This window comes from Stegostoma tigrinum, chromosome 10, assembly GCF_030684315.1.
Source record: "Stegostoma tigrinum isolate sSteTig4 chromosome 10, sSteTig4.hap1, whole genome shotgun sequence".
NCBI classification, from domain to species: Eukaryota; Metazoa; Chordata; class Chondrichthyes; order Orectolobiformes; family Stegostomatidae; genus Stegostoma; species Stegostoma tigrinum.
Genome location: NC_081363.1, coordinates 36259976 through 36285705, shown reverse-complemented (window position 1 = coordinate 36285705; position 25730 = coordinate 36259976). Strand labels below are relative to the sequence as shown.

The 25730-nt window shown below is 40.9% G+C and overlaps 1 protein-coding gene across 2 annotated transcripts in view; it reads right to left on the bottom strand.

Moving 5' to 3' along the window:
- The window catches only part of LOC125455781 (MAPK/MAK/MRK overlapping kinase-like), a 126023-nt gene that overhangs the window by 1104 nt on the left and 99189 nt on the right, over positions 1-25730 (bottom strand). The window contains exon 11 of one of the 2 annotated variants that reach the window (XM_059649097.1): positions 17881-18895. The exons of the other annotated variant lie outside the window; for it this stretch is intronic. Coding sequence (XP_059505080.1) covers positions 18737-18895 — 159 coding nt within the window. The 3' untranslated portion in view covers positions 17881-18736. Of the gene's footprint in view, positions 1-17880; positions 18896-25730 lie in introns of those variants that run through there. 2 annotated transcript variants of the gene reach the window in all.

The window sequence follows — 25730 nt, the reverse complement described above, 5'->3', positions numbered from 1 at the left end:
AACTTCAGCTGGTGCTGGAAGTGAACCCATGCTGTTAGCATTACTTTGCATTGCAGACCAGCCTTCCAACCACTGAACTAACTGACCCCAATTGCAGATATTGTGTATGTTAAGAATGAACAACTCTTAAAGCAACTTCTATTCTGTGGTGCCAAAACTGTTCTTGATTTACATATTAATTTGAAAGTAGTGCACTCTATACTATGTACATAGGAAAATTGTTTGATCAAAAGTTCCATTTAAACTATGTCATGCTTAATATTGCAAACCAAAAGATAAAGTATTTTTCATTTTGAAAATATCACTAGCAGCAATCATCCTCTTATCCATACATTCCATGGATTCAGCTTCTTCTGTGTCTCTTGATTGGCCATATGGTTTAAATCAGAAAATGTTATAGGTGAAGAGTGTAGTTAGGAAATTAATTTTTAAAATATTTAACAAATTAATTAATTAAATAGAATAGAAATAGTTGGACGCATACCATGGGTAAGATACTCCAGAACTCTGGGAACTGAAACATTCAAAAGATCAAAATAAATACTATTTGAGCCATGTGCAAAATGGTGTCAGGCAAGTAGGATTAGGAAGGTTAAATGCATGCCTCAGCGAACTAAGTACTTAATGAAGTATTCTTTTGGTTGGATCACAATATTTATGTTCTCAAATGAGCCATTTAAAAGGCAACTCCAAAATGTAATCCAGAAACATTTTTTCTTTTAATATTCGCGACCTATGTGAGAGAACTAAAGCTGTTATAGGCAAAATTCTTACTCATGCCTATTTTAAACTATGGCCTAAATTCTGCAGTGAACATTGCAATGTTTGCCGTTATGGAATATTGTAATTTGACAATTTGGGTGGATTATTGACATGATGCACTTGTTTTCAGACATTTTTAAAGCAGCAGAGAGCCTGCTCAGCACTGCATCCACCAGTAGCAAGGCACTAGTCATCAGCAGTGTTCAGGAACATGGTGGTCATGTGGAATTTTCTTTTTGTATAATCACCTGAACATGACATTTTCACTGAAATTTGCACAAAAGTATCATTAATTAAAGTTTTGAGGCCTTGTGTTCGGAATGTATTGCTAACTGAATTTTTTTTCCTACTTCATAAATATCCTAGAGAACAAATTTGGTAGAAACCAATTTTACACAGACTCATGTGTCTGGCAAGTGATGTAGTTAGTTATTCTGACACAAATGATGAAAAACATTCATCCAGAGGGCACCATTTGGTGTTGAGGGTGAAGACCTATGAATAAGACTAAAAGAAACCAATTTTTTTCGACTTGTAAACAGTGACCTATGTCAACAAATAACTAGTGCCTGTAACAAGGGTTGAAGTAGCAAGGCTGATCTGAGTGATACAGGCAAAAGAATGCAATTTTTGCCTTCCAAAGTAGTGGATACAAATTTATCTTTAGCTTACAATGCTTATGTTAAAATATGTAAAATTAATCAAGATATCAACTTTGCATGTCACATGTCAATACAGCGATCTGTATACAAATTAACCAAACATTCCAGCGCAGATTCTTGCTCCTGAGTCAAGGAATGGGAATCGGGAAAAACAGGGCTGCACTCGAGAAACTCACTTCAGTGTTAGAATTGCGAGATGTAGACAGCAGATCGGAAGTGAATGCTAAGGTGGGCTGTTTAAAAGGCCTGCCTTCATTTTCTTGGACTTCACACCAGATATTTTGTTGTTTGGTCTTCTAATCCTCACTAACACACTCCTCACATGCAAACTCATCCAAACTCCTGCCTCATTTGTTGCCATTGCCTTTAAAGTCTCTGTGCCAGCTCCTCCACTATCCACAAATGGGCAATGTGAGATAAAATTTATAAGTTTTTTTACCACCTCTGCTCAATTTTTAAAATAAACCTCTAGTATGAAAGCTGTTTCAAATAACTTAAACCCCATTTAGCTGTTAAATACAATCCTGTTTGATTATATATCATCTCAAGACTGCTAATCTTTTAATATCTCTTTAGCTGTCATTCAAACTGTGAACTTTGCATTTCCAACTGAAATAACAGCTGGTTGTGGAAAGTAGCTAAGCATTAACGATGACAAAATTATGGCTCTGGATTATGTTAATTAAGTTATGATACCTGCTAGAAGTGAATTATTTCAACTGACCCATGCAGATTGTTTGTTTGTTTTTTTTTAACTAACTTTGCAGCTGCCTACTTCATTTCAGCCCTTCAAGAACTTTCACACTTAGTCTAAAATGTGTGACTCCCACACGTTTGAAAATTTGGATCTGTTTGAATTCAATATTGACTTGAAATGTCCTGATGAAGTTTGGATTTCTCTACCTTACATGTCACACATCATCCTCTCCTCCACTGGTGAAAATGGCATGTGTCAGAATTGAGAGTTGGGAGACTTCTGGTTCTGGGCCTTTCTGTCTTGTTTATCTTGGAGTTTATTATAGCCTGTGCTGTGTGGTATATCCACAAGACATTGAAAGAGATCGTAAACTGTTTTAAAAACCCTATCTTGATTAAATTGACTTTGCTGTACTAAGATAGTTGTCGTAGGACATGTGATTTACGAGTTGGCTATAGTTCACGAAACATCCAGCAGTATAATTACAAACAACAAAATGAAACCACCATCCTTCTAGAATCTCACACTCTTCATTGTGTGGATATTGCAGTCAACAGATACAAAAGAACTGATGGGATGTTTCCCCAGCCGTAATAAAGAGAACAATTGAAATTTGTATGCCTGTGAAAGATATTAATCCTAATCCCAGCCCTAACCACTGTCAATCCTAGATAACAAACAATGGTTTTGAGCGGGGGCACAGAAAATTACAGTGTTGACCCTGAGATAACCAGGTATAAAGCTGGATGAACACTTCTGATGAAGGGTCTAGGCCTGAAACGTCAGCCTTCCTGCTGCTATGATGCTGCTTGGCCTGTTGTGTTCATCCAGCTCTACACCTTGTTATCTTGGATTCTCCAGCATCTGCAGTTCCTATTATCTCTGATACATTGTTGACCCTGCTAGGATTCAAACAGGACCAATATTATGCGATCAAAATACCTCTGCTCTTTGAAGGACTTAATTGTGATTTCCAGACTCTCTCACCTGCTCTGTCTACTGTTCATAAAGTCTATTTATACCAGAAAACCAGACCCAAGCTCAAAGCTAAGCCTGTCTTATGTCCAGATTTCCTCAAAACCGAATTTCTCTCAAAGAAATAGTATCAGAGATAATGGGAACTGCAGATGCTGGAGATTCCAAGATAATAAAATGTGAGGCTGGATGAACACAGCAGGCCGAGCAGCATCTCAGGAGCACAAAAGCTTTTGTGCTCCTGAGATGCTGCTTGGCCTGCTGTGTTCATCCAGCCTCACATTTTATTATCTTTCTCTCAAAGAAACCTTGTTTACATCTGAAATGTGAACTAATTCTCTGTATGCCAATCTGCACTTTCATTAACTTTAAAAGGCATTCTGTAATTCCTACTCATCTGTCTCAACCCAACTGAGTCTGAGTTCGCACACAGTAGCCCTCCCAGGATACTATCTGGACTTTCACAGTCTCATCAATTAATATCCATATCTTTTGATTCTTTTTTAAAGTTATCCTTTAGTTGTAAATTCTTATTATTTCCTTCCTTGTATGCTCATGTATATGTGTTGCAATAATTATCCCTCAAATTTCGATATACAAATAAACCATACTGCTGATTTAAGTCTGTGCATGTCACTTCAAAATTTAACTGCACGAGTCTGGGGGAAACACACTGCAACATGTCTCAAAAGTGGATAACAAAGATAAAAAACCTGTTTATGGACATAAGTTGAGAAAAACAAGACTTCAATTGATCTCTCTCTTCCCCACCCCCCTGCCACAACAGCACGACTGCAATTTGCCACATAACAGGCTGCTAAGTAAGAGAATGGCCCATGGTGTTAAGGTACTGGCATGGATAGAGAATGAGCTAAAAACCAAAAGAACTGTGGATGCTGTAAATCAGAAACAAAAACAGGAGTTACTGGAAAAGCTCAGCAGTTCTTTCAGCATCTGTGAAATCAGAGGTAAAGTTTTGGGTCCAGTCATCCTTCCTCAGAACTGACGGTAGCTTGGAAAATGTTGGTTTATATGCGGAAGATAGGTGGGGTGAGGGGTTGGGTGGGGAAGAGGTTAAGGAGTAAATGATAGGTGAGAATAGAACCCAAAGAGGGAGAAGATAGTTGGACAGACAAAGGAGTGGATAATGGTCTGGCTGGGAGAGTGAATAGCTGTTAATGGAGACTGTTAGTAGCACAATAGATGGTGTGTACTGGCAAACTATGTGATAACAAGGCCTGGTGTTTGGGGTTGGGGTCTAGGGCATGGGAACGTTCAGGCCCTAAAATTATAGAATACAATATTGAGTCCATAGGGTCGCAGGGTCCCCAAGCAGAAAATGAGGTATTTTCTTCCAGTTTGTGCTGAGCTTTTCTGGAACACTGCTGCAAGGTGAGACACAGATGTTGGCCATGGAACAGGGTGGTGTGTCAAAATGGCAGGCAACTGGAAGCTCAATGTCTTTTTTTGTGGCTAGAACATGGATGTTTTGTGAAGCAGTCACCCAGTCTATGCTTCATTTCCCCACTGTGGAGAGGACCACACAATGTGAGCAGTGAATGCTGTAGACGAAATTGTGTGAAGTGCAGGTAAAGTGCTGCTTCACCTGGAAGGTATGTTTAAGCTCTTGCATAATGAGCAGGGAGGAGATAAATGGGCAGATGTTCACCTTCAGCAGTTGCAGAGGAAGGTGCCATGGAGCTGTGAGGTGGGGGAGGGGTTTGGTCTGGGACTTAAGGAAGAGTGGACCAGGGTGTCCCAGAGGGAATGGACCCTGTGGGACGTGGACAAGAGCAGGGAGAGGGATATGTGTGAATTAATAGCATCTTGCTGGATGTGGTGGAAATGTCAGTTGATGATCTTCTGGATGTGAATGCTGGTGGAATGGCAGGTAAGGACAAGCTATGGGAGGAGAGGGGCTGAGGGTGGAGAGATGAGTTGGCACCGTCTACAATGTCAACAATGATGCTGGAGAATCCGCAGTTGAGGCTCCCTAGTCGAAGTTGGCCTCGTTGGAAAATATACGATGGAGATGGAGGAACTAGGAGTGGAATGGAGCCTTTACAGGAAGCAGGGTGTGAGGAAGAGAAGGGAGGAATCAGAGATAGATGAGGTGAAAGTGAGGGCAGGGTGGAAATTGGAAGTGAAATTGCTGAACTTTTCCAATTCTGGATGAGAGAAGGAAGCAGGCTGAAGAGAGAGGGTTAGCTGACTGGCTGAAGGCAGAGAATGTGGGCAAAGAGGTCTTTTTCAGGATAATAGCCAGTGACTAGTGAAGTTATGCAAGGGTCAGTGTTGCAGGCACAATTATTCATGTTATTCATTAATGACGTGAACAAAGGAATTAAAAGTATTTCTGCCAAGTGTGCAGATGAAACAAAGATAGGTGGAGGGACAAGTAGTGTTGAAGAAGTTTAAAGGCTGCAGTAGGATTTGGACAGGATAGGAGATTGGGCAAAGAAGTGGCAGATGGAATACAATGTGGGAAAGTATGAGGTTATGCAATTTGGTAGGAAGAACAGAGGTTGTAGACTATTTTTTAAATGGAGAAAGCGTTCAGAAATCTGAAGCACAAAGAAACTTAAAGGATCTAGTTCAGGATTTTCTTAAGGTTAGCAGGCAGGTTCAGTTGGCAGTTAGGAAGACAAATGCAATATTAGCATTCATTTCCAGAGGACTAGAATACAAAAGCAAAATGTCTGCTGAGGCTGTATAAGGCTCTGGTCAAACTGCATTTGTAATATTGTGAGCAATTTTGGGCCCCGTATCTGAGGAAGGATATGTTGGTTTTGGAGGGGGTCTGCAGGAAGTTAATAAGATGATCACAAGGATGAAGGACATGCCAGCTGAGGAGGGTCAAGGTTAGGAGGACTGAGGACACTGGATCTGAACTCGATGGAGTTTAGAAGGATGAAGGAGAATCTCATTAAAACTTACAGAACACTGAGAGGCCTGGATACACTGGCGTGGCCAAGATAATCCCACTAGTGGGAGAGACTGGGACGTGAGGGCACAGCCTCAGAGTGAACAGAAGAGCCTTTAGAACTGAGATGAGAAGGAATTTCTTGAGCTAGAAGGTGGTGAATCTTATGCAGGCCAAGTCATTGAGTGTATTCAAGAATGCGTTATATAAGTTCTTGATTAGTAAGGTGGTCAACAATTAGAGGGCGAAAGAGAACAGGATCGGGAAACATATCAGCCATGATTGAATTAATCAAACATTGAGTCTGGATCAGATTCAGTGGGCTGAATGGCCTAATTATGCTCTGATATCTTAAGGTCATATTCACTTCTGTGTCATTTTGCAAAACTTAACTCTCTTCTCAATTTCTATTTTACATGAGGGTCAGCATAATGCTGGTTTATTACCCTGCTTCTCATCCTTCTGTCAATCACTCACTGCACTTAAAATCTCATTGCAATAAATCTCTCACCATATCTATCCATCTGGTCTTGGGCCTTCCTCTTCTAGGCATTTCTTTACTTTCTGTGCAACATAGGATACTTCAGTCTCTTGTCAGCTACTTGCTTTGATGCTCCCACAATCTTCACTGAACCTGGGATGTGCTGCTTCCTGATTTTGTTCCTTTCATTACTTCACATTTCATTTTCAGCATCCACAGCTTGTTAGTAGCGAGTGTTCCTCACCCATTGATGTTCCTTGAGTATTTGCACTGTATAACAAAATTGGTTACAAAAGCTCAAGCAGTCGGAGCAGGAGTGGGTCATTTGATCCCTTGAATCTGCTCCACCATTTGACAAGGTCATTGCTAATGTGACTGTATCCTCAGTTCCATTTGCTTGTCTATTGTCTTCCCTCCATAATCCTTGACTTACTTGTTGATTATAAACCTACTCGACTCAGCCTGGAGTACATTCAGTGGCCCGGCCTCCACTGTTCTCTAGGGAAGAGAATTCCACAGAATTACAACTAAAAAAAAAATTCTCAGTCTTCTCACTATCCCTTAATTCTAGACTCCCCCACAAGAATAAACATCCTCTCAGCATCCAACCTTACCTCATAGCACCTTCAGTCCAGAAATCATGAAGGGGAAATTTACTTGGACACCTTGCTTCACAGGGCAGCCACGTTCCTCAGATTAGGCAATTCATAATTGGGCTGTGATCAGGGACAGAAGAGTGTGACTGCAAGTGAGGCCGATATGAAGACCCTCGGGATTGCATTTGAGGAACCTTGACCCCTTGTATTATCCGAAAGTTACAAAGTTGTTGCAAGCTGTACGGACAAGACTCAGGTCTGCAGGGATGATAAACAAACTGACCACTGCACAGGACCCTTTCAACTGGGGTGAGGAAATAGGAATGTAGAATTGGTAGGAGGGAGTATAACTAGAGGGAATAAATGCTACTCTTTGCAGCTGTGAGCATGAAACCTGTGTTGTCAGCTCGGTGCCAGGGTAAACGACTTCTGCTTGAGGCCAGAGTTAGAGGGGAAGAATCCAGCAATCATCAAACATTGTGGTACCAATTACATCACTACGACTAGAAAAGCTGTTCTGCTGAAAATGAAAAAGCAAAACCTCCACGGTAATAATCTCTGAATTACAGCCTCAGCCATGGGCAAACTGGCACAAGGTAAATAAAGTTTGGGAGTTAAATGTGAAGTTCAAAGACTGGTGTGAGTGGAACAGGTCTCAGTTGATGAGGCACTGTTGCAAGTACTGTTGTAGAAGGGAGCTGTTTTTATGGAATGGGCTTCACTTGAACCATGGTAGGACCAGTGACCTGGCAAATTGAATAACTAGTGCTGTAGAGAGGGTTTTAAGCGAACTGAGGGTGGGGGGACGGGGTGGTAAGGGGCAGATGTCTAGATTATTACAAAGGGGAGATCTTGGCTTACAAAGCAAGAGGATATGGCAGCATTACAGGACAGCTGTTTGGATAAGAGTACTCAGTGTGGGACAGGAAGAAACAGTGTAAACAGAAAAACAACAGTCAACGGGGTGGGGGGGGGAATGATAAAAAGGGAAAAATTACTAGCTCTTGACTTGAAGGTGCATTGTATTCAGAACAAAATAAATGAATTGACAAATAAAGGTTAATGGGTATTATCTTAAAACCATTACAAAGCCACGGTTACAATGAGATCAAAGTTAGCAATTAAATATTCAGGACTGTGTGAGTTTTTGAAAGGATAGGCAGGAAGGAAAGGGTGATGGGTAGCATTGTTTGTATGGGATGAAATAAATATGATAGCAAGAACTTTAATTGAATTTGGAGACATAAAATCCATTTTGGCAGAGCTAAGAAATAAAAAGGGGAAGTAATCTATAGACCCCTTAACAGTAGCTATGCAGTAAGACAGAAAATAAATCAGGAGATAATGAAGGCATGTAACAAAGGCAGTACCTTAATCATAGGTGACTTTAATCTTTACATTGATTGGAATAGTTTGAGTGGCAGAAGTAGCCATGAGAAACGTTATGTTGTGAGCCCAACCCAGGATCAAGCTATTTTGGAGTGATGTAGTGAATGTGTAATGACACATGTTTAGTAAATTATGTCAGAGTAAAACTTCCTAGGAAAAAGAGGCCATAACAAGGTAGAGTTTAGTCTTCAGTTTGAGAGGGAGGAACTTGGGTCAGAAACAATTGTGTTTAAGATAAGTTGATGTAATTACAAAAGATTGAGGGCAGAACTAGCTGGAGTGGTATGAGAAGGGTGTTTAGCAGCAAAGAAATATCCCAGTGAGGAAGATGTATTCTAAGAAGACGATAGCCAACAATGGTTAACCAAGGAAGACAACAATAGCATCAGATTCCACAACGTGGAAAAGATTGGTGGTAAGTTAGAAGATTGGGAAGGTTTTAAAAACCAACAAAAGATGACCAAAAATAATAAAGGGAGAAAACTAAACTTTGAGGGTAAACTTGCAACAAATGTCAAGAAGTGAGCAAGAGCCTCTTTAAATGTAGAAAATTAAAATAAGAAGCCAAAAAGTTAATATTAGCCCGTTAGAGAATGATGTTGGGGAAATAATAACGGGGTATGCAAAAATGGCAGAGGAGTTGAATAAATATTTTCAATCAGTCTTCACTGAGTAGAAGACACTAACAGCATTCCAACATTACTAAATAATCAAGGGCAAAAGGGGGAGTGGAAATAAATACAATAACTATCATTAGATAAAGGTGCTAAGAAAACTTAATAATACTAAAGGCTGCTGAGTCCTGTGGACCTGATGGAATGCATCCCAGGATATTGAAGAAAGGAACTGTAAAGATAGTGATGCACTGCCTGTAATCTTCCAATAATCCTTGGTTTCTGGAAATGTCACAGTGGACTGGAAAACTGCCAGTGTGACACCTTTGTTTAAGAAGGAAAGACTAAAAAAAAGATTACTACAGGCAAGTCAATGTCTGTTACTGTGAAAATGTTACAGTCTATTTTAAAGGACGTAATAGCAGAACATTAAGAAATACATAAATGGTCAAGCAGAACCAGCATGGCCTCATTAAGGGAAAATCATGCCTGAAATTTACTAGAATTACTGAGGAAATAACACTTAAGGTAGTTACAGGGGAAGCTGTGGATATAATAAACTTGGATGGTGTTGGAAGTAGTATATGAGCATGAATAGAGGAGTGGCTAACTAATAGAAGACAGAAAGTTGGGATGGAGTGGTGAGGCTGATGTTAACTGATGACACAAAAATAGGTAGGAAGGCAAGTGGAATATAATGCGGGAAAATATGAGTTTATATAATTTGGCAGGAAGAAAAGAGGAGCTTATTTAAGTGGAGAAAGCAGAACGGTACAGAATTCAGGAATTTGGAAGTTTTTGTACACAAATTACAAAAAAGCTAGCATTCAAATTCAACAGCTAATACAGAATGCAAATTGAATTTGGTGTTTATTTCAAAGGGAATGGAGAATAAAAGTAGGGAGGTTTTGCACAAACTATACAAAGGACTAGTCAAACTACAGCTAAAGTTCTGTGGACAGTTTTGGGCTCCTTATCTAAGGAAAACTCTACTGACATTGAGGGTAGTCCAGAGAAGGTTCACTAACCTGATACCTACTGTGCTTGATATCAAGTATGGAGCTACTATTTTATGAGAAGAGGTTGAGCAGGTTGAGCCTGTACTCAGTGGAATATAATTGAAGAATGAGTGGTGACCTTATTTAACACACAACATTCCCTTGTGGTGGGGAAATTGTTGGAGTCTATAATCAAGGATAGAGTAACTGAACTTCTTGAGAATTTTTATTTAATCAGGGACAGCCAGCAGAGATTCATAACAGATAGGTCATGCCTGATAAGACTCATTGAATTTTTTTTGTAATGACTGAAGTAGGTGGACAGGGGAGTGACTATGGATTTTGTTCATATGGACTGTCAGAAGGCATTTGATAAAGTTGAACATAAAAGACTGTTAGCTAAAGTAGAAACCTATGAATTGAGGGCAAATTCCCATCACTGGAAAACTGGCAGATTACAAAAGTGGAGAATTGTAAAATACTCAAATTGGTAGCTTGTGACTAGAGGTGTTAGAGCCTCAGATATTCATATTATTTGTTAATGACTTGGATAATGGAATAGAAAGTCATGTGTCAAAATTTGCTGATGACACAAAATTAGGTGGCGCTGTAGATGGTGCAAATGATGATAGTCTATTGATATCCCTTTGCAACTTTATGCTAAGTGAATGTGCAAAACTGTAGCAGATGATGTTCAATATAAGGAAGTGAGAGGTTAAAAAGGACAGATCAGGATACTTTCTATATGGCACGAAGTTAAGTATATTGGATGTCCAAAGAGATTTGACAGTTCAGGTGCATAGATCTTTAAAAATCAATGAATAGGTACAGAAAATAATCAAGGCTACTAATGGAATGCTGGTCCTCATATTCCAGAGAATTGGAGTATAAAAACACTGAGGTATGGTGCAGCTGTAAATCTTGGTTAATCCTAATTTGGAGAGCTGTAAATAGATCTGGGCACCACTCCCTAAAAAGGATATACTGACCTTGGAGGGAGTACAGTTTAAGGTTTACAAGATGATAGCTGGAGTTCAGGGTTACATTATGAGGACAGATTATCCAAATTAGGCCTGGTTTCTCTCAAATTTAGAAGTTAAGAGGGTGATCTGATTGAAGTCTTTATAAGATTTTAATAGGAAATGACAGAATAGGTAAATTATTTCCACTGATTCTAGAGATTCTAGAACTGGGCACAAAGTCTGAGACTGTAGAGATGTTAGAATCATTTCTACACAAAAGCAGCATTAGAGCAATTCCAGCAATGGCAGTTGAAGCTCCATCAGTTGGTTATTTTAAATCTGAGATAGATAACTTTTTTTACACACAGATTGATAACTTTTTGTTAAGCAGTGGTATTAAAGGATTTGGACCAAAGACAGATATGTGGAGTAAAACTACAGATCAGCCATGCTTTCATTGAAGGTGGAACAGTCTCAAGGGCTGAATGGCCTACTCCTGTACCTATGTCTTTAGGGGACTTGACAGGGTAGATACTGAAATCTGTTTCCCCTTGTGGGAGAGTTGGGGCCAAAGGACATAAATATACAACATCTTAATCTGAATTTAAGACAGAGATGAAGAGAAATTTATTCCCTGAGAGATAGTGAATCAGTCTGTCAAATTCTTTATTGTAGACAGCTGACTAGGCTGGGTATTAAGAATATTCAAGATTGAAATACATAGATTTTTAATCAGTAAAACAATCAAGGATTACAGAAAAAAAGGTAGGAAAGTGTTGAAGGTGATCAGATCAGCCATCCATCAGTAATGCTACTGCTAAGCAAGTCTTGATGGTTGACACTGAAATCCCCCAACCTAAGTACATTATGCACCCTTGCTGTCCTCCGTGCTTCCTTCCAAGTGTCATTTAATATGGAGGATCACAGATTCATCAGTCAAGGTAATCAGTCAGAGGTTTATTTGCCAACATTTGACTTGATGCTACGAGACTTTCTTCAGTCTGGAGTCAATGTTGCACACGCCATAGGATGCCACTATACTGCCACCTCTTCTGGGCCTGTCCTGATGAGATGGGACATAGCCAGGGATGGTGATGATGATGCCTGAGACAATGTCTGTAAGGTAGATTCTGTGAGTATGACCAAGTTAGGTTGTTGCTTGACCACTCTGTGAGATAGCTCCCCCAATTTTGGCACTAGCCCCCAGATGTTAGTAGGGAAGACATCGCAGGAAGCACCACTTTTTGCTGCTATCATTTCTGGTGTATAAGTTTATGCCAAGTGGTCCGTCCAGTTTAATTTTTCAAAAATATGGCCAGTTTGTTCCAGTTTCTGGTCAGTGATAGCTCCAGGACATTGTTAGGCTGAAGATACGGTGCAGGATGGAGGGCTTTAGATTCCTGGATCACAAGATCCATTTCTGTGTAGATATTTTTCATCAATTTGTTCAGACATGTTTAAACACATATCTGGGGCAATGGAATAAAAGCAAAATACTGCAGATACAGAGAATACTGGAGAAACTTAGCAGGTCTGGCAACATCTGTGGAAAGAGAAACTGTTAACATTTCAAGTCCGGTATAACTGTTCTTCAGTTGACTTGAAATATTCAATTCTCTTCCGCTCTTCACAAATATTGACAAACCAGATGAGTTGACGATATCACATAATTGCTATCACAGATACATGAGTGAAGGAGGGGAAGGTCTGCCAGCACAATATTCTGGCATTTAAAATCTTCACATAAGACGGGGGGGAAGGTGTGGGAGTTGGTTTAAAAGAGGAGGTGTGTCACAATATTGATCAAGGAGTCAATTACTGCTGGAAGGAGAGGTAATAAGTACATGAATAAGAAATGTTCGGAATTATGGTTGGTATAGACTGATTGGACCAAAGGGTCTATTTCCACGCTGGATGATTCTATCTCATTGAATGCTGAAGCAGACTCGATGTTGTAAATGGTTCACTTCTGTTCCTATGTCTCATAATCTTAATTAGTTGACTTTCTCTGTATTGTTCCTAATGCAATTATATCCTTTCTTAAGCAAGAAGTCGAGCTCTGTTATTCTGCCACTGTTTGCCTTGCAAGGCATTAGGTACTATGTATTTAGTATTGCCATTTGATACACCGTGGCAAACTCAAGAAATTGTCACCACCTTCATTTGTTTCTCCAAATCTGTGTTTATCACAGATAACCCCAGATCTCATTCTTGTTCACCTCATATTCTATCACTAACCTGTCATTGATTGGAATTGTTTGTAAAGTGTGGCTTTCTGAGACCTAAAATGAATACAAGAATCCAAAACAAGGCAAAACAAAAGCCAAAGAATACATTGGTTAACCAAAAAAGGGAAACAAAAATAAACCCACTTGTGTTTTACCAGTTCCATTCCTGATAACAGTTTAAGATTATGAATTCTAGTTTTTTTTGCACATCCTTTCTCCTCCTATGTTTGAAGAGTAGAGGTTTGGGATGCAGAAAATGCTTCTTCTGAATCATTCCGGACAGTTTCAGTACTATTACTGTAAGATTGGATGTAAGCTTATTTTATGGAAACAGTTTGTTTTTGTCTCTCAGTAATGTAAGTATCTCAAGTTCCAAGGTTGTTTATGAATTTGCAGTTCCTGTTTAAACCAAGACAGATTGCTCAAGATGCTCTCCAACAAGTCAAAATTATTCAGAAGTCTGTTAAAGCATTTAACACTAATATTTTCGAAAACATTATAAAGTATCTAAAATCAGAGGTAAAATTCACCTGTCTTTAAACTGAAAACCAACCTCAAGAGCATGTATTCAACTCATGACATCATAAGCAAGTGTGGCCTGATGTGCATGCACCTAGCTGCTAGGCCTTGCAGATTGTTTTGTTGTTCCACTATCCTGGGACAAGAAGCTGAAATTCTTAATGTAGCCCACAGATCAGGGCAAGTTTGAATTTCTCAGTGGTTAGTTGGTCCAAGAATATAATTCTTTGAAAGTAGCATCACAGGTAGACGGTGGTTAAGGCGGCATTTAGCACACTTGCCTTTGTTGCTCAAACTCTGAACATAAGAGATCATGACAAAGTGTGGGGCTGGATGAACACAGCAGGCTAAGCAGCATCTTAGGAGCACAAAAGCTGACATTTCAGGCCTCAACCCTTCAACAGAAAAGGGGGAGGGGGGAGAGGGTTCTGAAATAAATAGTGAGAGAGAGGGAGACAGATCGAAGATGAATGGAGAAGATAGATGGAGAGGAAACAGACAAGTTAAAGGGGTGTGGTGAGAGCCAGTAGAGGTGAGTGCAGGTGGGGAGGTAGGGAGGGGATAGGTCCAGGGAGCATGGACAGGTCAAGGGGGTGAGATGAGGTTAGTAGCTAGGAAATGGAGGTGCGGCTTGGAGGTGGGAGGACGGGATAGGTGAGAGGAAGAACAGGTTTGGGAGACAGGGACGAGCTGGGCTGGTTTTGGGATGCAGTAGGGGGAGGGGAGATTTTGAAGCTTGTGAAATCCACATTGATACCATTGGGCTGCAGGGTTCCCAAGCGGAATACGAGTTGCTGTTCCTGCATCGTTGGCACTCTGGCATCGTTGTGGCACTGCAGGAGGCCCAGGGTGGACTTGTCATCTAAGGAATGGGAGGGCAAGTTGAAATGGTTCGCGACTGGGACTTGTAGTTGTTTATTGCGGACCAAGTGCAGGTGTTCTGCAAAGCGGTCCCCAAGCCTCCGCTTGGTTTCCCCAATGTAGAGGAGACCACAACAGGTACAGCAGATGCAGTAAACCACATTGGCAGATGTGCAGGTGAACATCTGCTTGATGCAGAAAGCCATCTTGGGGCCTGGGATGGGGGTGACAGAGGAGGTATGGGGGCAAGTGTCGCACTTCCTGCAGTTGCAGGGGAAAGTGCCAGGTGTGGTGGGGTTGGAGGGGAGTGTGGAGCGGACAAGGGAGTCACGGAAAGAGTGGTCCCTCTGAAAAGCAGACAAGGGTGGGGATGGAAAGATGTCTTTGATGGTGAAGTATCAGAGGATGATGCATTGGATCCAGAGGTTGGTGGGGTGGTATGTGAGGACAAGGGGGATTCTCTTTTGGTGGTTATTGCGGGGACGGGATGTGAGGGATGAGTTGCGGGATCATGTTGAAGTTATATAGGACATTAGTGAGGCCTCTTCAGGAGTACTATGAGCAAATCCAGTCACCTTGCTTTAAGGACGATATTATTAAAATGGAAAGGGTTCAGCGAGGATTTACCTGAATGTTGCGGGCATTAGAGGGTTTGAGTTCTAGAAATAGACTGGAACTTTTTTCACTGGAGTGCACGAGGTTGAGGGATGACCTTATTGAGGTTTATAAAATCATGAGGAGCATAGGTAAGGTGAATAGCAAAGGTATTTTCCCTATGGTGGGAGAGTTCAAAACTAGGGAGCATAGTTTTAAGGTGTGGCAACCTTTTATTTAAAAAGCAGAGTGAGGAATGATCTTCCAGAGGAAGTGCTGCATGTTGGTACAATTCCAACATTTAAAAAGCATTTGTATAATTACATGAATAGGAAAAGTTTGGAAGTATATGGGCCAAACACAGGCAAGTGGAATTAGTTTAGTTTGGGAACCAGCCCAGTTCTTTCCCTCCCCCCCACTGCATCACAAAACCAGCCCAGCCTGTCCCCTCCCCCCACTGCATCCCAAAACCAGCCCAGCCTATCTCTGCTTCCCTAACCTGTTCATTCCTCTCACCCATCCCTTCCTCCCACCTCAAACTGCACCTCCATTTCCTACCTACCACCTCATCCCACCTCCTTGACCTGTCCATCTTCCCTGGACTGACCTATCCCTCCCTACCTCCCCACCTATCCCCCTCTCTGATGAAGGGTCTAGGCCCGAAACGTCAGCTTTCGTGCTCCTAAGATGCTGCTTGGCCTGCTGTGTTCATCCAGCTCCACACTTTGTTATCTCGGATTCTTCAGCATCTGCAGTTCCCATTATCACTGGTGTGGATGAGTTAGATTGAAAGGTCTGTTTCCATGCTGTATAGCTCAATGACTCTATAGACGCTACACCTTCATCACTGACCACAGAATAGAACAAAGAACGACACAAGAACAGGTCCTTCAGGTCTCCACGTCTGCGAAAACACATTTTGTCCTTCTATATGAAAACTGTCTTCACCTACAGGATCCGTATCCCCTTCCTATTCATATATTCATTCAGGTGTTTTTTGAACGCTGCTATTGTGTCTACTTCCACCACATCCTCTGGCTGCATGTTCCAGGCACTCAATACAAAAAAATTTGTCTTATGCATCTCTTGAACTTTTTCCCCCTCAATCCCTGCACCTTGAACCCATCTCCCCTAGTAATTGACACCTCCACCCTGGGAAAAAAGCTTCATACTTACCACGCTATCCAGGCCATTCACAATCTTATAAACATCTATGAGGCTACCCGTCAACCTCCTGTGTTCCAGTGAAAACAAACCCAGTCTGTCCAAACTTTTTCATAGCTAAAATCCCCCATACCAGGAAACATCCTGGTAAATCTTTTCTCTACCTTCTCCAAAGCATCCACATCCTTCTGGTAGTGTGGTGACCAAAACTGTATGCAATATTCCCAAGTGTGACCTAACTAAAGTTCAGGAAACCTACAGCATAACTTGTCTATCTTTATACTCAATTCCCCTTCCAATGAAGGCAAGCATGCCATAGGCCTTTTTTACTACTTTATCTACCTGCCTTATTTAGCTACCTTCAATGATCTGTGGATCTGCACACCCTGATCTCACTGTATATCAATCCTCTTAAGGGTGCTGTCATTCACTGTATAACTGCCACCTGTACTTGACCTTCCAAAATGCATCAACTCAATTGTCCAGATCAAATTCCATCTGCCATTTTTCTGCCCATGCCTCCAACTGATCTATATCTGGCTGTATCCTCTGACAATTCACCACACTATCTGCAACTCTACCAATCTTTAAATCACCTGCAAACTTAATAATTGGACCAGCCACATTTCCTTCATATTGTTTACATAGACCATGAGCAGCAGAGGTCCCAGCACTGATCCCTGTGGATCACCACTCGTCACAACCCTCCATTCCGAAAAGCATCCTTCCATCGCTACCGTGGCTCCTATGCCTAAGCCAGTTCTGTATCCATCTTGCCAACTCACCCTGATATCATGTGACTGCGCTGTCTGAACCAGTTTGCCATCTGAGTCTTCACAACAGAAATCAGAAAAGATCATACTGCTTTTTTTTGGGAAACCAAGGCTCTAATGAAAGTGAGCGACTTGAAACAATTAATGAATTGTTAAAAAAATGTACTGGAGAAATTAGCTGGGACTAAAAGCCAACAAACGTGACAGCCCACGTAGGTTAAATAGAGGTCCTATAGCAATAGTAGATGTATTGGTTTCCATCTTCCAGAATTCCTCAAATTGGAAATCAGTTCCTAATTGGCAGATAATGCCATATGATGAATAGTACATAATTTGGAATTCGAGTTTTAAACTAGAGCAAGTAGGTGAGACAATAGGAACTGCAGATGCTGGAGAATTCCAAGACAACAAAATGTGAGGCTGGATGAACACAGCAGGCCAAGCAGCATCTCAGGAGCACAAAAGCTGACGTGAAGGGTCTAGGCCCGAAACGTCAGCTTTTGTGCTCCTGAGATGCTGCTTGGCCTGCTGTGTTCATCCAGCCTCACATTTTGTTGTCTTAGAGCAAGTAGGTTCTGTTTTTAGTTCTGTGAAGAGGACTTTTCTTAAAAGAGGTCAGAAAATCATTTGGAACAGTGAATTAAATCCATAATTTCCAACAATGACTCATCATGAAAACAGATCAAGGCAACTCGTTCAGCTTTTATTTCAGAACAGAAAGTTTCAAGGTGTTGGTTCAGAGGAACCAGTCACACTGGCTGAAGAGGTTGGTCTATGATCCAAATTGTGAGAAGGTATAGAAGTTTTTGATCTATGTGAACTGAAAAGAGGTTTAGGCCGTCGAAACTGAAGAAGAGTTGATGCTAGCAGATACATAAATTAGAAAACTGTTTCAGCAGTCCAAGGTTAAGAACTGGGAAGGGTCAGTTAAGTTAGAAATTAAACAGTCCAACTAGGACTGATATGTCTTTGGGATTGAGAACCTGTAAAATGATAGCATTGCAAAACAGTTTGAAACTTTGTTTTATCTCAAGAAAATTCTAAACTGTCACATATAAGATTTTGTTTTCTTTTTTATTTTGTGCTATAAGCTCGTGTTAAAGAACATTTGTAGCCTTGTAATGTATATTACAGTGACTAAGCATCACTGCAATCAAATGCTAGAACTTATGATCTATCAAGCCAGGCTTCATTCTAGCAACTAAGTTGTCCAGTATTACCACCAGCTAGGATTATAACAGTTGAAAATATAATCTTGCTATTTAGGAAAGAAGGGAGAGAGAAAACAGGAAACTAATAACCAAGTTAGTTTGTTAGCATTATTGATGACATTTTTCATCGTTATGTCATGAGGAGACTGATTGGCAGTAATAAGCATGGCTGGATTTCTCCTCCTTTATGTGTCCATAATACACCTGGGCAATTTTCCACTTTGAGGGGTAGATGCCAGAATTGTAGCTGCATCTGGAACAGCTTGGCGAAAGGCATAGCTTGTTATGGAGTACATGTTCAGGACTATTACCGGATAACATCAGGGCCTACAGCCTTTGCAGTATCCAGTGCCTCCAGCCATTTCTTGATGTCACATGGAATAAATCAAATTGGCTGAAGACTGGCATCTGTGATGCTGGGAACTTCTGGAGGAGACAGAGATGAAGTATCCACTTGGCACATCTGGTTGAAGACTGAAGTGATGCCTACATCCCATGAATGAATAAGAGAAAACACAGATGAGAAGACATTTATTCATGCAGAATGTTGAGAACCTGTGGATTTTTTTTAAATCGCAAAGGGCTGTAAGTGCTCAGTCAATGAGTATATTCAAGGCTGATATTGATGAATTTTTGGATTCAAGGGATATGGTGACAGAATGGGCAACTGAGATTGTGATCTGATTGAATAGATGAGCAATATCAAGGGCCTATATACCCCACCCCTGTTCATACTATATATTGTCTTAATTTTTTATTGACAAATGTTTTAGAAAACACAGTTTATTTGTTCTTTCTCATTTCAACAGTCACATTCCGACTATTGTTTATTTATTCTTTTAAATTTCTAACATGTCAATGGTTAAACACCAGTCTTGCTGTTTGGTCACATTTGAATTCAAATCTGAAAAAAACAAAATGATACTCACACCTATAAAGTCTTCAGTGCCAGAGCAGCTGTTTGGCAGTTAGATTTATCACGATGATTAAACTCTACTTTTATTGTAATAGTAGGGTCTAACTTTTGCTGGCAAGACTGCTTGGTATTGATCACCTTGTACAACAAACCAATCCAGTTGCATTTGTTTCAATGCTAAGCCTCGCTGTATAGGCATAGCATTGAACCTAGGGGAGTAGGAATAACATGACTGTATTTTTATATTTAAAAGCATACATGTAGTCACTGGAAGTTGCTGTCTGATTGATACTTTAATAATGGTCATATTATCAACCTCCCCATTATTCTGACAGCAAAATTTAGCCAAGTACTAGCTAAAGTGCAAGTTAAAAGTCCATCTGCTTTACAAGTCTAACACTGTTTGTTTACTGCACTGTTTAATGCAGTTTTTTTAAAATTAGTTTTTTGAACTTCGATAAATTTCAGGCCTTCAATATTGAAGTGATTTTTTTGTTGCAGGTGCCTAAACATTTTTAAAATCGATTGTGCCAGGCCACCTACTTAGTTGCTCCATGGGGCTGTGGTACTTAAATATTAAATTCTTCCTCTTGACAGTTTAGAAAGCGAAAGATGAGATTTAAAAATCAGAAGTAGGAACTAAGACTAAAGTCTAGATTGATTGCAATCAGTTATAGAACATAGAAAAGTATAGCACAGTACAGGCCCTTCGGCCCATGATGTTGTGCCGTGGAATATTCCTAATCCAAAAATAAAATAACCTAAACTACATTCCCCTCAATTCACTGCTGTCCATGTGCATGTCCAGAAGTCGCTTAAATATGTATGTTATGTATGAATAAATGGATCTTTCTCTGAATGGCAGGCAGTGACTAGTGGGATACCACAGATATCAGTATTAGGACACCAGCTATTCACAACATATGTTAAAAAAGATTTAGATGAACCTATCAAATGTAATACATCAAAATTTGCAGATGACACAAAGCTGGGTGGAAAGGTAAGCTGCGAGAAGGATACAGAGATGTTACACTGTGATTTGGCCAGGCTGAGTGATTGCATCTGTAATTCATATGCCCAATGTACTATGGATAACTGTGAGGTTATCCATTTTGGTAGCTAAAATAGGAAGGTAGCTCATTATTTGCATGGCTGTAATTTGAGAGTGGGGAATGTTCTACAAGACCCGGGTAGCCTTGTGCAAAGCCATTAAAAGTAAGTGAGTGCTAAAGAAGGCAAACTGTATGTTGGCCTTTCATAGTGATAGGATTTGAGTACAGTAACAAGGATATTTTGCTGCAATTATATAGAGCATTATTGAGGCCACACCTGAAATATTATGTGCAGTTTTGGTCTCCTTGTGTGAGGAAGGATGTTTTTGCCAGAAAGGAAGTATAGCAGACCTTTACCAACTTAATTCTTGGAATAGCAAGACTAACATGTGAGGAAACATTGATTTAATTAGGAAAATATTGACTGGCATTTACAAGAATGGCATGGTGGGCGTTGGCAGTGGGGGGGTGGGGAAATGGGGGAGGAGAAGGAGGAGGAAAGTTATAAAATTCTAACAAGACCACACAGATTAGATGCAGGTGATTCCCAATGGTGATGGAGTCTAGAACTAAAGGTCATAATTTAAGGATAAAAGGTAAACTTAGGTGAACTCACCAAGTGGATACAAAAACTGGCTTAGGTGACAGCTGACACTGAGCGATGGTGGAGTTAACACGGTGTGGAGCTGGAGGAGCAGGCCAGGCAGCAGAGGAGCAGGAAAGTGGACGTTTCAAGTCAGGACCCTTCTTCAGAAATGGAGGAGGGAGAAGGGAGCTCTGAAATAAATAGCAAAAAGGGGGGTGGGGCTGGGGAAGGTAGTTGGGATGATGATAGGTCAGTATAGGTAGGAAGTGGTGGAGATTGGTCAGTGAAGTGGATGGACAGGTTGTGTCATCTTGAGCTCCTCCAAGGTCCACACTGCTATCTTTGACTCCAGCATCAGCAGTTCTTGCTATCTCTGAGTGATGGTGGAGTGCTTTTTTTTGTTCCACAGGAATCAGTCCTGCATCCACTTTTGTTTGTTATTCATATAAATGAATTACAGGAGAATATATAGAGAGCATGGTTAGTGAGTTTGAGGATGACACCAAGATTGGTAGCATAGTAGACAGTGAAGAAGGTTATCTAAGATTAAGAAGAGATCTTGATCAATTGGGTCAATGGACTGAAAAGTAGCAAATGGAGTTTAATTTGGATAAATGAGAGGTATTGTCTTTGTTTGTTTTGTGTTAAGATTTATACAGTTAAAAGTAGGGCCTTGAGCAGTGTTGTCGAACTGAAAGACCCAGAGCTTCAGGTACGCAACTCTTTGAAGTTTGCAACACATGGGATGGCATGGTGGCTCAGTGGTTAGCACTGCTGCCTCACACAGCCTGGGATGCCGGTTTGATTAAAGCCTTGGACAACTGTCAGGGCAGAGCTTGCACATTTTCCCTGTGTCTGCATGGTTTCCTCTGGGTGTTCCGGTTTCCTCCAACTGTCCAAAGATATGCAGGCTAAGTGGGTTAGTCATGGGAAATGTAGGAACAAAAACAGAAGTTGCTGGAAAAGTTCAGCAGGTCTGACAGCATCTGTGAAGAAATGTTCTGAGGCAGGTGGACCAGACCCGAAACGTTAACTCTTATTTTCTCCACAGATGCTGCCTGAGCATTTCCAGCAACTTCTGTTTTTGGTCCTGATTTACAGCATCCACAGTGCTTTAAGTTTTTATGGAAAATGTAGGGTTGCAGGGATAGTGTGGAGGGGTGGGATGCTGTTCAGGGGATGGGCTGAATGGCCTGCTTCTACACGTAGGGATTCTATAGTTCTACGATTCTTTGAAGTTTGCATCAGATATATGTAAGATGGTTAAGAAGGCATTTAGCATTCTTGCTCAAACTTTTGAATATAGGATTTGGGACGTTATGTTGAGGTGAGGTCTCTTCTGGAGTACTGTGTCCAGTTCTGGTCACCCGGTTACAGGAAGGAGTTATTAAGCTGAAGAGGGTTCAGAAGAGATTCAACAGGATACTGCTAGGAATGGGAGGTTTAGGATATAAGGAGAGGCTGGAATATCTAGGGCCTTTTTCATTTGAGTGATGGTTGAGTGGTGATCTTAAGGTATATGGGCCAAACACAGGCAGGTGGAACTAGTGAAGTTTGGGATCATGGTTGGCATGGACTAGCTAGGCTGGAGGGTCTGTTTCCGTGCTGTTTGGCTCCATGACTGAGTTCAGGAAAGATTTGTTCACAGTTTGGTGTGCCTGTGGAATTCACTACTACATGAAATGACTTGAGGCCAAAACATTATGCTTTCACGATGGAAGTAGATATAGCTCTGTGACTAAAGGAATCAAAGGATATGGGGGAGTGTAGGATTAGGTACTGAGCTCAGGTGATCAGCCATGGTCATATCCAATGGCAGAGCAGACTTAAGGGGTTAAATAGCCTATTCCTATCTCCCACGCTTCGACATGTCCTGGAGAAATAGAGTGAAGCAACAATAAAATCAGAACTGGCTCTTAGATTGCTGATGCTGGATCTAACTTCTTTGAACAATCTATTCCATCAAGAGGAACTAACTCATTGTAAAATTTATAGAATGACCTCTGCTTCCCAAATATTTAGTCCAGATAAGGTTTCCATATAAGTATTCTCTGTGAGAATCCAAGGTTAATTACACCAAGATGGTAGTTTTAGATTACAAGATCATGAGAAATAGAACAGCCGCCCCTGAAACATAGCAAAAGCTGCATTACTCATGCCCACTTTCCTGCCTTTTTCCCTTAAACTTTGATTTTCCTACTCATCAAGAATCTATCAATCACAGCCTTGTAAATTCACACGAGGAATCTGCCCCAACAGCTCTCTATGGCAAGTAATTCCAAAGACTCTCAACCTTCAGAGAAAAAAATTCCTCCTCATTTCAGTCTTAAATTCATGGCCAGTATTCTGAGATTGCGCCCTTTAGTCTGAGACTCTCTCATGGGTGGTCAACATCCTCCCAGCATTTACTCTGTCATGGCCCTTAAGAATCTGACATGCTTCAATGAGATCACCTCTCATTCTTCTAAACTCCAATAAGTAGAAGAATAGAGATCATCTGGGGAGAAAAAAAGCAACACAGGAAAAAAAATCTGAATTTTCAGTCAACAATTTATAACAATCATTAAGAGTAGGATTAACCATTTGACAAGAATTCCTGTAAAGAAAGAGGGATGCAGAACATGTGGTTTTTCTTGCAAATGAACCCAAACTTTCACAACACTTACTTGGACTGATGCCACTGGGTCTCATACTGGGCCCAAACTCACCTCCGCCACTGCCTCCATTAATCTGTGCTGGACACAGATGCTGCCAGGAATCCATACTGGCCTCCGCTGCAGCAGCCATGAGTCAGCACTTGACCATCTCTCATTGGAACATTTCCAATACACCTTAGGTAATATGTCAGCTCAGTTGTTGAAGACAATGTATCAATTTGGATGTGAAAACACAGATCAAGCAGGAAGACTCTCCATGCCCCAACTGCAAGTATGACACAGTTTATATCCTTTTTATCTTTAAAAGATATTTTGACCAAATATTCTATACTACGGAGATTAGGATAATCTCTTCAAAATGGAGAATCTTCCCTCTTGATCTGTGTTTTCACATCCAAATTGATACATTGTCTTCAACAGCTGAACTGACATATTACGTAGGTGTATTGGAGATGTTCCAATAAGAGGTGGTCTGAGTGCTGACTCATGGCTGCTGCAGCTGAGGCCAGTTTGGATTCGTGGCAGCATCTGTGTCCAGCGCAGATTAATGGAGGCAGTGGCAGAGGTGAGTTTGGGCCCAATATGAGATCCGGTGGCATCAGCAGAGGCTGCGATGGTGAGGTGGGTCTGAAATGGACTCATGGTGGTGGCAGAGTTGGGCTTGGGCCAGAGGTGCATTGAGGACTCATGGTGGCGAGGGCATCGGTGGAGGTGAGATGGTGCCAAAGAGTGGTGACTTTTATTCCAGTAGCTGCAGCACTGTGAAGAGGACTTGTCATAGCCACTAGGCCCGTGAGCGGGACACTTAACAAGAGGAACTGTAAAGTTTAACACTTTCTTTATTTCTTAATTTTTCTGTGCTTATATTCTATATTTTGGCTTATTTTCCTGTGTTTTAAGATGGCACCAGAGAGTGGCGACATTATACAACAATTTTCACTGTATTTCAAAACAAAATACAAGTGACGATAAATAAATCAAATCAAATAAATCAAGATGACAGTGGAGTAGGATTTCTGAGCATGGGGTTCTCATCTCTCTGCTTTTCTTCTCTTTCATTTTTAAAAATTTTATTTTACTTATCTCTTGGTGAAGCGCTCGGTTGCAGCATTGGTATCTCAGAGTAGGTCCAGCAGTGTGGAGTCATGGCGTCAGTGGAGTGAGTTTGTGCCCAATACAAGAACTGATGGCATCAATAGCATCTACGTCGGCAAGGTGGGCCCGAAGCAGACTTCTTTCATGGCGGAGTTAAATTTGGGCCAGAGTAGTACCCCGTGGCATTTCCATTGACAAGGTCCTGTAAGAACTTAGTGGTGAGGGAATTGGAGGTAGCAAGATGGCACCAAACAGTAGTGACCTACATTCCAGCAATGGAAGTGCAGCAAAGGGGACTCATGCCTGGCCACCAGGCCCATGGCAGAGCACTTAATAAGGACTGTAAAGTTGACATTTTATTTCTTCATTTTTCTGCCTTCATATTCAATTTTTTTTTTTCATTTTTGTGTTTTAAGGAGGGCATCAGAAACTGGCGACGCTATACCTTTCAATGTATACTGTAACAAGGTACATGTGACAATAAGTGAATCAAATCAAAAATAACTAAAACAAATAGGTGATTGCCTCAACCCTTCACAAACCAAAAGTGGGTAGTGTGCAAGCAAGCACAGAAATGCTGGTTGCTTAACTCAGTAAATTTGTTTCCACTATATCAAAAAGTGTCTTGTTTCATTGCAATTTTATCCTTTGATCTTGGAGATCCTGTGATTTGGAGGCTGGTTAACACATCTGCATTCTTGTACCTCCATTATTGAAGTCTTTCTGGAATTACTAGCTAACACTCCAGTTATTGCCAGACTGAGCCAATGTTTGGTAATAATCAACACTCAAATGTCAATTTCAAGGAGTTTCATGGAGATTTTCTCTCTGTAAGCTCTATTGAGATGACAGTCCTCCCTAACTTGATGGATTTTGAGATGTGTCCATTTGGTTATGTTGTATATGCCATGCAAGATGCCATAGTTGTGACATTAATATTGCATGATGTCACATAGTAACATGTCCACCACTTTGGCTGTTCATGGCTAACAACCATAAGCTTTCTGTGCTTAAG